This window comes from Lampetra fluviatilis, chromosome 8 (genome assembly GCF_964198595.1).
Source record: "Lampetra fluviatilis chromosome 8, kcLamFluv1.1, whole genome shotgun sequence".
NCBI lineage: Eukaryota > Metazoa > Chordata > Hyperoartia > Petromyzontiformes > Petromyzontidae > Lampetra > Lampetra fluviatilis.
In genome coordinates, this window is record NC_136282.1 from 14793849 (window position 1) to 14810266 (window position 16418).

At 56.5% G+C, this 16418-nt stretch overlaps 1 protein-coding gene across 5 annotated transcripts in view; it reads left to right on the plus strand.

Moving 5' to 3' along the window:
- The first annotated feature begins 595 nt into the window (after positions 1-595).
- The window catches only part of LOC144933931 (transcriptional enhancer factor TEF-1-like), a 67098-nt gene continuing 51275 nt past the window's right edge, over positions 596-16418 (plus strand). For all 5 annotated transcript variants that reach the window (XM_078859242.1, XM_078859245.1, XM_078859243.1 and 2 more), the window contains exon 1: positions 596-1143. In XM_078859242.1, coding sequence (XP_078715368.1) covers positions 906-1143 — 238 coding nt within the window. In that variant the 5' untranslated portion in view covers positions 596-905. The remainder of the gene's footprint in view (positions 1144-16418) is intronic.

The window sequence follows — 16418 nt, forward strand, 5'->3', positions numbered from 1 at the left end:
TAACGTAATCTTGCAAAGAGGTACTGTGGAGCTGGTAGTCGCTGCGTTCTTGTGTTTTGGGAAGACAGCCACAGCCAACACTGAACCGGACCTGGGCCCTCCCCTAGGTCGACTCGGCCTCAAAATGAGTACCGTGGTGCTGTCGGTAGTAAACATCGCCACTGGGGAGACAAAGGCGGCCGGGCGTTGGTGTGACCGCCCATCTCCTCGTGCGCCATGGCACCCTTCTTAGGTGCTGCTACTCGCTAACGGCACTTGCCCTGACATCCTGTTAATGCTATACGGGGGGTCTTTGTCTTTGTGTGCGTGCGTGTGTATCCAGGTCGCCTCTCAACCGATCGAACCGACCCCCCTCGGTCTCAACGCGAGAAATATCGGGAGGAGGAACAGAGGCGAGACGAAGAGAGAGAGGGGGAGGGAGGGAGAGAGAGAGAGGGAGGTCACTTTGACCTCACACAGCCACGACCTCTCTGCGCCTGCTGCTGCTGCTGCCACTGCCGCTGTGCGACGGTGAAAGCGGAGGAAGCATTGGGGGGGGGGAGGGTGAGGGGGGTGGTGTGGAGTGTGTGGGGTTGGGGGGGGGGCAGCCCTGCCCGTGAGTGAATCTCTCCGAACCCTCGGAAGACAAAGTGCGGGCGAGAGGGGGCAGGGGAGCGGCGACGAGGTGGTGGCGCGGGGGGCAACACGACAATAAAAACACGCCACCCTTTAGCAACAACAACAACAACAAACAACAACAACAACCGACGTCTCCAACCAAACCACCGCGCCACCCCTCCCCCCCTCCCCCCGGCACACAGCCCCCCACCCCCCCAACGGCACCATAGCCTCTCAGTGGCCGGGGCCCGGTGGCGGGGGCCTGCCCCCCCACCACCACCCCCACTCCCTCCTGGGCGGGGGGGGGGATGGCCCCCCAGGGCCCCCCCGGGGATGGGGGCTCGAGCGAGGACGAGGACGCGGACGACAGCGGAGCGGAGGGTGGGGGCGGCGCGGGGAGCGGGGGGCCCAACGACAAGCCGCTGGACAACGACGCCGAGGGGGTGTGGTCCCCCGACATCGAGCAGAGCTTCCAGGAGGCGCTCGCCATCTACCCGCCGTGCGGGCGCAGGAAGATCATCCTGTCGGACGAGGGCAAGATGTACGGTAAGGAACGCCGCCGCGCGCGCGCGCGCGCACCCCCTTCCCCCCCCCCTTCCGTCCCCCCCCCCCGCTGTCCCCCCCCCCCGCTGTCCCCCCCCCCCCCGCTGCCCCCACCTCCTCCCCCGCCCGACCCCCGGCCCTCCATCGGTACACCGCCGTGGCGAAATGTTATTTCCCTGAATGCTGAAAAAATTAACTCTGCGATTGTAATTGATTGAGATCACGCAGCAGCAGCAACATCACCCCTAGCACCCCCCCCCTCATTGTGAAAACCAGTCTTGAGACTCCATTCGGCTTTCCTGGACGCCACGGTGGCAAGATGTTAACTACCTCACCTGGTATACAAGAGGTTGCACATTCGATCCCGACCCTGACGATGCCCTCGTGGTCACGTGGATGTTTCCCCTCTGCAACGTGTGCGGTGGCGGCGAGATGTTAACTACCTCGCCTGGTATGCAGGAGGTCGTGGTTTCGATCCCGACCCTGACGATGTCTATATATTGTACTTTGCATCTCTCTCTCTCCGTGCTCGCATGGATTTTTCTCCGGGTCCCTCTGGTTTTTAGAATCAACGTCACGCGTTTAGAGTATTCGGCTGCTATAAATGTACACGTGACGATAAGCCCACTCCGTCGAGCTCTCATTTGTCCTGGCCAGCTCGCTTCTGAAAGAGAAATCTACGTAGTTCACTGTGGGCCTTGCCTGGTAAGTAAAATCGTCACAATTGTACGAGATCAGAGCGCGTGTCTCGGTGCACAGACCCAGAGCAGTGCTGGGTATACGGAGGGATGATCGGGGGGTGGGGGGGGCGATTGGGGGTGGTTGTCACTCCCCCGCCCACCCATGCTACTTGAGACCCCACAAATTTGTATTTTGTTGATATTCCGCAGAGGCAATGCATGGCACGTTTTGTTGATTAATGAATGCGACGGGGTGGTTGTGGGGGGATATTTTGGGATGGCTGCCCCCCCCCGCTCCCGAACTCACCTGGGAGGGTCCTAGATCCACCTCTGGCTACTGGCGCCACCTGAGATGGCAAATCCCGAGTTGTCGCCCATCTGAGTAAATGACGCCGTCGCGCCGTTGATGTTTCTCCAACACGTTGATGTTTTTGGTTACCGTGAAATGTGTTTTGATACCTCCGAGTTAACTTCTTTTTAATTCGACCCAAAAATACTGATCACGCTTGCGCACGGATTGTTTCGTGGTTATTGTGTCTCTCGCGTAACGCGCGCGGAGTTTGTTCTTGCGCCGATTTTCCTTTGCGTCATCTTTCCGTTCTTCAGTTGTCTTGAACGTCATCGCCGTCGGTTACGATTCCGGCGGCTGAGGGTCACCCTCAGAAAATGAGTCTCGAGTCCTGGTCTCTTGAGTTCTCGCCTGGCCGACCATAAATAAAAACCAAGGGGTGAACCTTGACAAACCTCGAATCTGAGGTGTTGATGAGGGACCGTCCTGTTGCTATCGATAAAGACACGGACGGATGTGTTATGGGGGGGGGGGGGGCGGTGCAAATGGGACATTTGTTCCGCGGGCCCAAGAACTCCAGAAGGACCCCCCAAGGGAAAAGAAAAAAGATAGTTTTTACTTAAAGAGACGTGAAGACAGTTTTTCAATTCGCTTTTTGTAACAATGACTCGCGCGTCAACCCGCCAGGAGTTTAGGCAATGATCTCTTCCGAGTCTCGGAAGCTAAGCAGGTCTTTGAGCCTGCTTCGTGCATTGGATGATTGGAGGCTGCCTGTGGCATACCAGGTGTTACAGATGATTAAGATGTATCGGAGCTTACATGTCTACCGATTATTCCCCGACACGCTGCCCGGCTGGAGTACGTGGATTGGCGGGGGGCGGTGGGGGGAAGGGGGGCTGGGGATTTTTGGTGCTGGAGGAGTTGGGGGTGTGGACGGAGGGTGATTGTGGGGGGTGCGGGTGGTGGTGGGGGGAGGCTGCTACAGTGACGCTGGTGGTGGCGGGGGCTGAGAGGCGGAAGACGGTGGTTATTGATGTTTGGTGGTGGTTGTGACGGCGGCGATGGTGGTGGTGACGCGTCGAACGAGACGAGGGGGCTGGCGTGCCATGTGGCGGACACATGCCAGGGTGCGTGGAGCTCACCACTTGGGTTTGCTGGGAGGAACCAATGAGGAGGAGGCGGTGGTGGTCATCGTTATCAGCATCATCACTGAGTCATCATAGCATCATTGTCGTCCTCATTGTCATCGTCATATATTCATCATCCTCATCATCCTCATCATACTCATCATCAGACAAAGGTGGTCGCGACTGGTGTTGGCCACCCACCCCTCATGTATCTTGCCAGCCCTCACTCGCTAAATGCACTTGCCCTAACAGTCAGTTGAAGATAATTATATGGGGGGATCTTTGTCTTTGTCTCCCATATGTATGTGTCTATTCCATCAGCCCCAACGAAAACATCTGCCTTGACACTCTGGGTTATCAGTGGAGGAGGAGTTCCCAGTACCTGAGCAGTGGTGCTTAGAGGCGGCTCAGGTTTGACAACGGAGGTCTCGCTGACAAACCGGGTCTTCTCACCCATCGCTGCACCCTCTCTCCTGCACGCTTACGGAGCGTGGGCCCACTGACCGGAACACCTGTGTCACTTGGAAACATTCCAGCTGGGCCACTGCCTGCGATCCATGCCGGCCGGTTTAGCCCGGCTGGATTTACAGTGCCGAGAAGCTCGCAGATCCTTAAAAGATCTGGACACTGTCCCATTAATGACTTCCTCTGGCAGCTGAGGAGGCTGCGTTGGCTGGGTCACGTAGCCCACATGCCCAGCCACTGCATGCCCAAGCAGCTTCTGTTTGGCCGGACCGTAGGGGCTCGAGAGGGAGCTGGTGTGGTACAGGTGTGGACTTGCCCAATAACAGCGACAAGCAGCGTTCAGATCAGCTGCTGGACATGACCAGATTCGCAGCGTTGTGCAGTGAATTTGGCCCATCTGAGTTCGGGTTCAGGCCATTACTGATATGAATCGGCAACTGACCAGCATGGCGAAGTATGCGTATTAGTATATATGTAAGGGTGCTGCGGTGGAGAGATGTTAACTCCCTCGCCTGGTATGTAGGAGGTTGTGGGTTCGATCGCGATCCTGATGCCTGCTGTATATTTTGAGTTTGCGTGTCTTTCTTCCTGTGGTCTCATGGATTTTTCTGGGGTTTTCCCTCCACATTTAGCTGCGATGGATTTCCACGTAATGAGCCTCTTCGCTGAGCTATCATTTTGTGGCCAAGTCGCTTCTGATAAAGAGCTACGTAGCTCCGTGGCGCCTTACTTGGTAACATTTAAATAAAAGCGTGTTGTTAATAGCTTTAAACGAGCACAATAGTAACAATAGCGATGGTATCGGAGGTGATGGTAGGAACATCATTAGAAGTGGTGGTGGTATCAGCTGACCGCCCACTCACGCGGTCCCCAACAGATGCTCTCCAGATGTGATGAGTGAGTCTGTCCCCCACGACCACGTGTTCGTGGGGGTGTGCGCGTGTGTGTGTGTGCATGCGTGTGTGTGTGTGTGCGCGTGTGTGTGTGCGCGTGCGTGTGTGTGCGCGTGCGTGGTCGACTCAGTCTCAACTGAGCAGCTGGTGCGTTGTGTAAACTTGGCCACGAGGGAGACAAAGGCGGCCGGGCTGGGTGTCTGCGTTCGTGTGTGCTTGTCTGCCTGTGTGAGCGCGAATGCGTGTGTGTGTACGTGTGGGTACTTTGTCTCTGTTTATTTAAATATGGGGAGCGATAGTGTAAAGGGTGAGCGCGTTGCGCTACAGCCCACCCGAGTTCCCTCCCTGCTGACGATAATAATAACAGTGGGGAATATATTAACCAGTCCTGGGCCTTCCGTAGGTTGACTGAGCCTTAAATTGTTACCTTCATGAAGTAGTGTATATTCAACTAAACTATTTTATTTTACCAGGTAAGGCCCACTCACCTATATAGCTCTTTTTCAGAAGCGACAATTCGACCTGGCCACACATGATAGCGCAAATAAGTGGTTGATCATATTCTTGGTTCATTCGGTAAAGTCATGTAGATAGAAAACAAAAATCTAAATTAAAAGCAAAAAAACCCACGACGTTTCGATCGCAACACAAGCGGTTATCTCTGAATAATAATTTCTTCTGAAGATTTTTTTTTCTATCTACGTGACTTTACCGAAAGAACCAAGAATATGAATTCCTGCAGTCACGAAAGTCGTAAGTCTGAAAGTGGTTCATCGTGTGGAAATGTATAGCAGCCAAATACTCTAAACGAGTGTTTCTAAATGCGGAGGTAAGAACCGAAGGACCCGGAGAAAAATCCACGCCACCACGGGGAGAGAGGCACGCAAACTCCAAATACACAGCAGCAGGCGCCAGGGTCGGGATCAATCCCACGACCTCCTGTATACCAGGCGAGGGAGTTAACATCTCTTAGCTACCATGGCACATAAACAGTGTGGAGACAAATGGGCTCAGTCTGAGATTTCACCCCCCCCTCCCCCACACACGTGTGCTGTACCGGCATCAATATGCGCGCGCTAACAGCCCTCTGCCCCAACAGTCTGTGTGCAAGGCTATACGGGGGATCTTTGTCTCTGTTTATTAAAAAAAACGCCTTTTACGGGAAACTCCGACTGCCACCACGCGTCTGCCTTTGTGTCTGCGCGTTTGCGCATGAGTGAGTGTCTTGTGTGTGGGTGTACCGTGTGCGTGTGCCTTCATAGGTGGCCGCTAACAGCCCTTGCCCCAACAGTCTGTGCAAAGGCTATAGGGGTGACCTTTGTCTTTGCGTGCATGGAGAACGGTGGCGCAGCGGTTAGCGCTCTGCGCTACGAAGCCGGCGACCCGAGACGGATTGTCGCTCTCATGAAATATTCGGTGACGAAAATCTGAAGCAGGTCTTTGGTCTCCCCTAGGTCGACTCAGCATTAACCGAGTAGCTGCTGCGGTACCACGTATTTTATTATTATAATGTACTCACTAATTCAGGGTCCTGCCGTTAAATCGATTTTTATTTTCAGATGAGATGCTTTCAGCCAATTACTGATGAGTTCTGTTTAGTATTATTATTCGACACGCGGGGAATAAACCAGAGCACCCGTGGAAAAGCCACACTCTGCGCGAGGGGGCAACACTCAATCCCCGTACAGATGGAGACAGATGGCGATCAGTCCACGGGGATGGAGTTTCACCGAGAGATCTGTGTGAGCGGTAAGCCACCAACCCTCCGACGACCTCCGCAGCGGGGGATTACAGGCCGCGTGTATGTGTCTGTCGGACTTTTTTCGTACCGTACAGAGCCAACCGCGCTAATTGGAAGTGGGAGGAGGGATAAGAAAGTAGCTATCACTGCGCACCTCGATGTGTTCTCGTCGAGGGCGGGGGTGGGAGTCCCTGTTGGGGCGGGGGGGGGCTGGAGGGAGGGGTGGGTCCCTGCGAGGGGGGTCCCTGCGAGGGGGGAGGGGCGTGAGGGGAGGGGTGTTCCTGGGGTGAAGGGGGTGGATATTGTTGTGGAATTTCGCGAGCGGCCCCCCGTCTCCCCGGTCACGTGCTCAGCACCTGTCACCTGAACCTGTGGACGTTGTTCGTGGCGCCTCCCCCACCCATTAGGCCGTCTCCGACATAAAATAGATAAATAGGCGGCGTGGTGTTGTTATCCATCAACAGTCGGGGGGAATACAAAGGCGGTCGGGGGTGGTTCCGTACACCCCCCCCCCCCACCGTCCACGAGGGCGAGGAGCGGCAGGGGTGTGAGCGCGTCACAGTGGTTACAATAGGCCGCGTGGACTGCGTGGGATTAACCGCCTTTGTCTCTCCGTGCCGAGCAGGCAAACAGCGATGGGTGAGGCGAGTGGTGGGGGCGGGTAGGGGGGGGGGTGCAAGGGGTGGGGGCGGGCGTCTGTTGGGCTAAACCGCACGTCCCGTCCTGCCGTCTTCCCAACCCTGGGAGTCGTTACAGCAACAGGGCTGGCGACTCAGCCACAGCGCGTGGAGTCGCAAAGTCAGAACCCCCCCACCACCCCCGAGTTCCCAACCTCGACCCCCACCTCCGCCCTCCTCGTATTGACTCACCACCACCCCCACCTCCTCCTCCTCCCCCACCGTTCCAATTCGAATTTCCGTTGCACGCTGCGCGCGCCTGATCATTGGCGAATCACGTCTCGGTTAAACTCTCGCTCTCAACAGCCGCGGTCAGTCTACTTCTGGATGAAGGTTCTCCAACCACGACCCGCCCCCCCCTCCCTCCCTCCCTCCACCAAGACGATGGGATCATCCCTCGTCCCATGACCACTCTGCGTGTGTCTTATCGAACGAACGGAACGGGTCACAGCGCTGCACGCGTCGGATGATTGGTACACCTCTGTGAGTGAAACACGTGGGGTTTGGAAGTGCATGCGAACAGGACATATGCAGTGCACAGTATTTACACACACCGTTGATGAGATTGTAGCTGTTATTTTGTGATGGTATATATCAGAGGTGGGACAAAGTCATTGTTATGCAAGTCCAAGTCGAGTCGCAAGTCATCAAATTCATGACTCGAGTCTGACTCGAGTCCAAGTCACATGACTCGAGTCCACACCTCTGGTATATATGTTGTTTGTCTCTGAACTGTGATTCTTAAATATGCTATTGTTAGGTTCAATGTTAGGTGAGAAACACCTCGTCTGTAGTCTCAAGTTCCCGGGGTTAAAGGCGAACTCTGTTTTTGCCAAATCCTGGCCAGATGGCTCAAAAACTTAATAAACTAAACGAACACAGAGACTCATAGAGATGTATAGAGACTCGAGATAGACGCATAGAGATGCATAGATACTCACCGAGATACATAAAGAGACTCTTGGAGATACACAGACTCAAAGAGATGAATAAAGACGCATAGAGATACACACACACAGAGACTGGGTAAAAAGTGTGCCAAGATGATCCCAATCCTGGCCAGCTGGCTGAACAAACTTAAACAAGCACGACCTCGTGCCTCAACGTCTCTCTCGGTGTCTTCCAATTGCTGCCCCAGACGTAGCCGACCGCTCGGTTCGCTGCTGACGCTGTCGCTGATGATCGTTGTGTAGGTTTTAGCGCGGCGAGACCCGGGGGGGTGGGGGGGGTGACGTGGAACCCCCACGTCGCCCCTCCCTCCCCCGTTGGCTTGAGCCCCCCAATCCCCCCAGCGAGCGGAACCAATCACCGGCCCGCGCAGCCGCCTTGACTTGGCCAATCAACACCGCGGAGGTTCACGGTTCGGATTTTTCCCAGCGGCCGCCCTGGTTATCGCCGCAATACAAAACTAAAAACTCGGCTTCGTCTGCTCCGCGGCGGACGCTAAAGATGCGTCGCCCCGTGACGCAATTCGCAGGAGGAGGTCATTGTGTGCCAGCGGCGTCGCCTTACTACATTTGCCAAAATTCGAAAACTACTCATTTGGGATTACGCGCAATCGCAGACAAAGATGATCCCCCGTGTGGCCTTAACGGGTGACTGCTGGGCCAAGTGCTGTTAGCAATCAAGATTTTCAAGAGGCGCGATGCACTGGTGTGGTGAATGCGAGACGGGGTCGTCCCTAATAGACGACCACACGAAGCGGCCCTCAAAGAGCTGCTGCTCACCCCTGCTGAGATCGGTGCTCGCGGACAGAACTCGCACCGAAAGTGTGTTAAGGCTGCGTCGGTTTAATGGATAAAACTTTACAAAAGTAATTTTTTTCTAAATCCCTTCATCTCGACTCTTTATCATTTTCCAGTTTACAGTATCCCAGTGTGCTGAAGTATGGTCAAGCAACCCCAATGACCGACAACCACGTGGTTACAGCCTTTATCCAGCAGTGTGCGTGTACTGTGTATGCGTCGTCATGCACGAGGAGCGGTGGCGCGCTGGTCGCAACGCGCTGCGCGCAAAGCCAGCGGGCGCGGGTTGTATCTACGGCTATCGTGAGTGACATATTAGCTCAACGGGTCCTGGTGCGGTCTTGGGAGGCAGTGGGGGAGGGGGGGAGACAAATAGGGACGGGCGTGGCGTTAGCCTCGTCCACACAGCGGGCGTTTCCCTGTCACCTCCATAGGTGCTACTCGCTCACGGCCCTTGCCCCCAAACAATCGGTTAAGGCTATACGGGGGATCTTTGCCTGTGTATCTATATGCGTGTGCGCGTGCGAGAGGGCGCGTGTCGCGCTCGCTCTCTGGCCGAACAAGGTCACCCTGTGTGTGTGTTGCACGATGCACGTGTCTGCTCTCTCTCTCTCTCTCTCGCTCCCACTCCTAAACTATCTCTCTCTCTCTCCCACTCTCCGACTCTCTCCCCGTATCTCTCCCCGTATCTTTCACTCCAAACTCTCATGCGCTCTTCTCCGTGCGTCCTCGCTCTCTCGCGCGCGCTCGCCCACTCTCTCCCCAGCTCCCCCTCCTCCTCTCTATCTCTTCTACTCTCTCTCACTCCCTCTCTCGTCCTCTCTCCCACTCGACCACTATCTCAAAATCTCTCTCGCCCACCTCTCCCCCCCATTCGCCCCATCTCCCTCTCTCTCTCCTCCCTCTCCCCCTCCATACTCAACTATCTCCCACTCACGCGCACTCTCTCTTTCTCTCTCTTTCTCTCTCGCGAACGCTCCCCCACGCTCTCCCCGCACCCTATCGGGTAGTACAATGCGCCATTTGAGGCCGTCATTCAGACCGCTCGCTAAAACCGTCCCCATGCCCCGAGTCTCATCTTACGGCCGCTAAGGGAGTGTCGGCTTGGGGGGGGGGGCTAGGAGAGGATTTGGGCGGGGGGAGGGAGTGGGTGAGGGGTGAGTCTGGTGGTAGGAGGGGGGGGGTAGATCTCCCCCCCTCCCACTCTCCATCCCACACCCCCCCCCCATACTTCACACCCCCCCTCGCCATCACCACCACCACTCGGCAGGGGGTCTTAAGCGTTCGCTGCAGGTGGTCACGGAGCTCATGATGCCAATCCTGATGTCACTCCTGTCTCGGCGACCCCCCCCCTCATCCTCCTCCTCCTCCCAGACCCCTCCGGACCCCCAACCCCCCTCCCATCCTTCCCCAGAGTCTCACGAGAAATCCATAATAGCCATGTCAGGGACGCTGAGGTGACAGCCGAGGTTCTAATCCCGTGTTCCTTGACATATCCTCAAGTGCGTGATGATTTAAACCGGGGTGGGGAGGGGGCGTGGAGTGAGTTCATGATGGTCTAGGCCCGGACACTACTCATTTACCGCAGAGACTCATAGATTCGCATGGACACCCACAGACACACATGTACGGTGCGAAAGAAGTTCAGCATATATATACATAGAGAGCCATAGTGTCACATTGAGACCCATACGGAATGGTTTCATTGAAAGTCCACATTCATATAGAAGAGCCATATACTTATGTTACATTGAGAAACACAGACTAACATAGAGACCCATAGACATACGGGAACCACCACGTACAAGACTCACAGATTCACGTAGAGACTCAAATGGAGTCTGCGTGGCATTAGACACCCATAGAATGGTATAGAGACCCTGAGGCTCGCATATAAGAAACCTGCCTGGCTGCCTCTCTAAACAAAAATTCGCGCGCTTTCAGATGCGCTTCTGCGACCGTCTGGAACGCTCTTCCTTTCGATGTTAGGAAGCGACTGGAGCTCTGCACATTTGAAACCATCATCTCGATTGAATACTCCTTTATTTCGCACTGCTTCTGTATATTTAGTTGGCTGTCCTTCCACCGCACCTCCGCTTAGCGCGGTTGGCTGCGTTTGGTGCGAACAATGTTCAACATACAACATACACATACACCTACAACATACACACACACCTACAACATACACACACACACCTACAACATACATACACACACCTACAACATACACACACACACCTACAACATACACACACACACCTACTACATACACACACACCTACAACATACACACACACCTACAACATACACACACACACACCTACAACATACACACACACACCTACAACATACACACACACACCTACTACATACACACACACACCTACTACATACACACACACCTACAACATACACACACACCTACAACATACACACACACACACCTACAACATACACACACACACACCTACAACATACACACACACACACCTACAACATACACACACACACCTACAACATACACACACACACCTACAACATACACACACACACCTACTACATACACACACACCTACAACATACACATACACCTACAACATACACACACACCTACAACATACACACACACCTACAACATACACACACACCTACAACATACACACACACCTACAACATACACACACACCTACAACATACACACACACCTACAACATACACACACACCTACAACATACACACACACCTACAACATACACACACACCTAAATAAAATCAATACCCTCCACTGTCTGTGTGAATAATGTCGTGATGCGGTCACAATTCGCACACCGCTGCATGAATCCACGTTGCGTCGTTGAGTCGGGACTTCACAACGGTTCCGTGTGTGTACGTGCGTGTGTGTACGTGTGTGTGTGTGTATGCGTGCGTGTGTGTACGTGTGTGTGTGTATACGTGTGTGTGTGTGCGCGCGTGTGTACGTGTGTGTATACGTGTGTGCGTGTGGTGTGTGTGCGTGTGTGTGTATACGTGTACGTGTGTATACGTGTGCGTGTGAGTGTTCAGGTTATTCCACGGGATCTCACTTTGATTGATTGAACGCACGCCGGGCTCGTGAACGTGCCAGGCGACGTTCCGCCGCCGTTACGAGGCGCTCGCTGACGGCCAGAGGGGCGCGTGCGGTGTCTGTCCACGTGCTGCGGTGAGCGCGCTGGAGTCCCCCACTTTGTGTAAACATCGCCACTGGGGAGACAAAGGGGGCCGGGCGTGGTGCTGGCTACCCGAACAGATCGTGTGCCGTGCCGGCATTCATAGGTGGTCGCTGACAGCACTTGCCACGATAGTCTGTTAAAGTCTATATGGGTGATCTTTATCTTTGTGTAAGTGTGTAAGTGTGTGTGTGTGTGTAAGTGTGTGTGTGTGTGTAAGTGTGTGCGTGTGTACGCGCGCGCTGCGCGTGCACTGCTGCTGTCGGTCAGAGCCACCTGTTGCGCAATCGCTCGGCACGCGAGGAATGCTCTCGGGTGCCGCTCGCACAGACCCGGACACACGCGCACACACAGACACACACACAGACACACACACAGACACACAGACACACACACACACACAGACACACAGACACACACACAGACACAGACACATAGACACACACACACAGACACACGCGCACACACGCACACACACACAGACACACGCGGATACACACAGACACACGCACGCACACGCAGACACACGCGGACACACACGCACAGACGCACATACACACGCTCACAAACACACGCACACAGACACACACACAGACACACACACGTGGACACAGACACACACACACACACACGTGGACACAGACACACACACGCACACACACACGTGGACACACGTGGACACACACGCACACACACCTGGACACACACACACACGTGGACACACACGCGGACACAGACACACACACACGCGGACACAGACACACACACACGCGGACACATGCACACACACACGTGTGCATTTATGTACTGTATACACACACGCACATACAACTCGCGCGCGCACACACGTGAGACAGATCCCCCGTGTAGCCTTAACAGACTTTTGGGGGCAAGTGCTGTTAGCGAGCACCTATGAAGGCCGGCACTGCAGACAATCGGGTGGGGGGCCAGCTCCACACCCGGCCGTCTTTGTCTCCCTAGTGATGACACACACACACCTCTCCATTCCCATCGACTCCTGCAGACCCGATCACAAATGGAAATGGAATGACGCGAGCCACAGCGGCGCGATTGTGGCCATGCAACCCAAATAATGGACCCCCACCGCAAGCCCAGAGAGACACACAGAGACACACAGAGACTCACAGAGACACAAAGAGTCTCACAGAGACACACAGAGTCTCACAGAAACACACAAACACACAGAGACACACACAGAGAGGCATTGAGCTAAGTAGCGGCTCACTCGTTGAGATATACACAGAGACATCTAGACATAGAGAGAGACACACGTAGAGACGAGACACATCGAAGGAGTGCGACTGTGGCCATGCAACTCGAGCTAGAGACCGCACAGTAAACCCACCCACTGTGGGCTGGGCTCCTTCAGCGCAGGAGGAGGAACAGCGACACGACACGAACTCTCTCTCGCTCTGCTGCTGAAGCCCTCTCGTCGTGTCCAGCAGCAGCAGCAAGCAGCCAGCACCTCGACATCGGCATCGAGCTACTGAAGCACGTTCTGCTGCTGCTGCCATCATCATCATCATGCGGAATAACACAATTTCATCTTGCGGTTGTAGCTTTCTCCAGACGAATGCCCTCCAAGCAGGAGTCGTCATGTTTTGGCAACACAATCGTGGAGTCTCGACCGCGAGTCTGCCTGGGGCGAGTGTCCAAACCCGCGGGGCTGTCCTCGATCCCGGCCGGGGTCTCGGTTTCCCCGCAGCATCTGTCCCCTCGGCAACACCTCACCCCGCACATCGCCCCCACATCCACCACCACCACGTCCACCACCACGTCTACCATGTCCACCACCACGTCCACCACCACGTCCACCACCACGTCTACCACCACGTCCACCACCACGTCCAGTCTCGATCTGCTGCTGACCTCATCCATCATCCAAGACTTCATCAGATTCCCCACTCGACTATGGCAGTCTCTCTCCGCCACGGCCTCCCCGCACCCCTCACCTCCCTCACCTCCCATCCCCGCACCCCTCACCTCCCTCACCTCCCATCCCTCACCTCCCCGCACCCCTCACCTCCCTCACCTCCCATCCCTCACCTCCCCGCACCCCTCACCTCCCTCACCTCCCCGCATCCCTCACCTCCCATCCCTCACCTCCTTCACCTCCCATCCCTCACCTCCCCGCATCCCTCACCTCCCATCCCTAACCTCCTTCACCTCCCATCCCTCACCTCCCTCACCTCCCTCACCTCCCTCACCTCCCCGCATCCCTCACTTCCGTCTTCTGCACACTTCAGATGATCCAGAATTCCTCGTCTGGACCTGCTACTCACACACACACACACGTACACACACACACACACCTAGACATACACACTCACACACGTAGACACACACCTAGACACACAAACACACGTAGACATACACACACACCTAGACATACACAAACACACGTAGATATGCACACACACACGTAGACACACACATACCTAGATATAAAGAGAGACAAAGATCTCCCTTATAGCCTTAACAGACTGTTGGAGCAAGTGCTGTTAGCGAGCGCCTATAAAGGCCGGCACGGCACACGATGGGGTAGTAGCAATGTTCACGCACCGCACCAGGTACTCATTTGAGGCCGAGTCGACCTAGGGGAGGCCCAGGACCGGTTCAGATAATCGTCACTGGTGTTGGCCGTGAGCGGGAATCGAACCCGGGTCCCCAGGTTCGTAGCGCAGCGGAGCGCTAACCGCTACACTACCGCTCCCCACACATAGACACCCTCGCACACACCCACACGTGTGGGAATACACTCCACGTGCATGTACGAACACGCGTCCACACGTGCGCGCACAAAGACAACGACACCCCCGTACAGCCCGAGCAGACTGTTGGGGCGAGTGTTGTTCGTGAGCTGCGCCGATGAAGGCCGGCACGGCGCGCACGAAGTCGGGGTCCACCCCCTCCGACGCCGCCCCCCGTAGGGTCGTAGGGGGTCGCCACGCCGTGCGGGTCTCATGCGCTCGGGGAAATGTCCTAATTCACTCCACAACCACCCCCCTCCCCCCTCCCCACCTCGTCATCCGCTCCCCGTCTTCATCTGCACATCTCTCTAGTCTTGGTTACGTACGGCGCGAAAGAAGTTGAACGCACGGCGCATCTCTCGCCTCCTCTCCCTCGGCACCTCCATTCTGCTCTCGCCCCCCCCCCCCGTGCGTCCCTCTTCTGAGCCTCCCCGGCTCTCACCCCACGCGTCGCTCCAAAGCCTTCGGCTCTGTGTAGACCACGCGACGGAAGATGAACCCCTTCCCCTCCTCCCCCCACCCCCCTCCTCCCCCCCCCTCCTCCCCCCCCTCTTCCCCCCACCCCCCCTCTCTACCCTCCTTCTCTCCCCCACCCCCTCCTCTCCCCCCCTTCCACCATCGCCCACCGGGCTCACACCTCTCTCCCCCAAGATCGGTTCTATTTTGATTCATCTCCGCATCTAAATCCGCGCTCGGGAAATCCCACGCTAAGGTGGGGGGAGAGAGGGGGGGCTATCCCCTCCCCTCTGTCCCCTCCGCCTCTGAGTTTTAGGAAAGACCGCGTCATTAGCTTAACTTGACGCTGCCTCTCCAATAGCGAGACGGCCATTCATTATATAATTAGTACGGGTCAAGGGTTTTCCACGCTGTGTAGGTCACGGCGCGGCGGGGGTGGCGCGGGGGGGGGGATGGGGTGGGGGTGTGTTGGGGGGGATGGGGTGGGGGTGTGCGGGGGGGGATGGGGTGGGGGTGTGTGGGGGGGGATGGGGTGGGGGTGTGTGGGGGGGGATGGGGTGGGGGTGTGTGGGGTGGGGGGGATGGGGTGGGGGGGGATGGGGTGGGGGTGTGTGGGGTGGGGGGGATGGGGTGGGGGGGGATGGGGTGGGGGTGTGTGGGGTGGGGGGGATGGGGTGGGGGGGATGGGGTGGGGGGGATGGGGTGGGGGGGGATGGGGTGGGGGTGTGTGGGGGGGGGGGATGGGGTGGGGGTGTGTGGGGGGGGGGGATGGGGTGGGGGTGTGTGGGGTGGGGGGGATGGGGTGGGGGGGATGGGGTGGGGGGGATGGGGGATGGGATGGGGGTGTGAGGTGGGGATGGGGGGGGGATGGTGTCTCTCGGGACCGGTTCGGATCCCACCCGCCGGGAATTGCGACTAGGCTGCCACTGGACTCGACCGAGTCGCTGACCTCGCAGCTCGGTCGGAGTTCACGGCGCCGCCCGCCCGCCCGCCCGCCCGCCCGCCCGCCCGCCCCTGAAGCCGCAAGGCGACCAACTGACGGGGCAGTGCGCGCGCTTCGCCCTCGGACTCATCCCTGACGGGGAGCGCAGGTGGCTGCAGGCAGACAGTCGGTGCGGTCGGCCGCTGCCTTGCCTCTGAATGGGGGTGGGGGAGAGTCTTAAGTTGGCGGAGGAGGAGGGAGGTGGAGGGATGTTCCTGGGGGTCAGAGACGCCGAGGGTCTGGGTT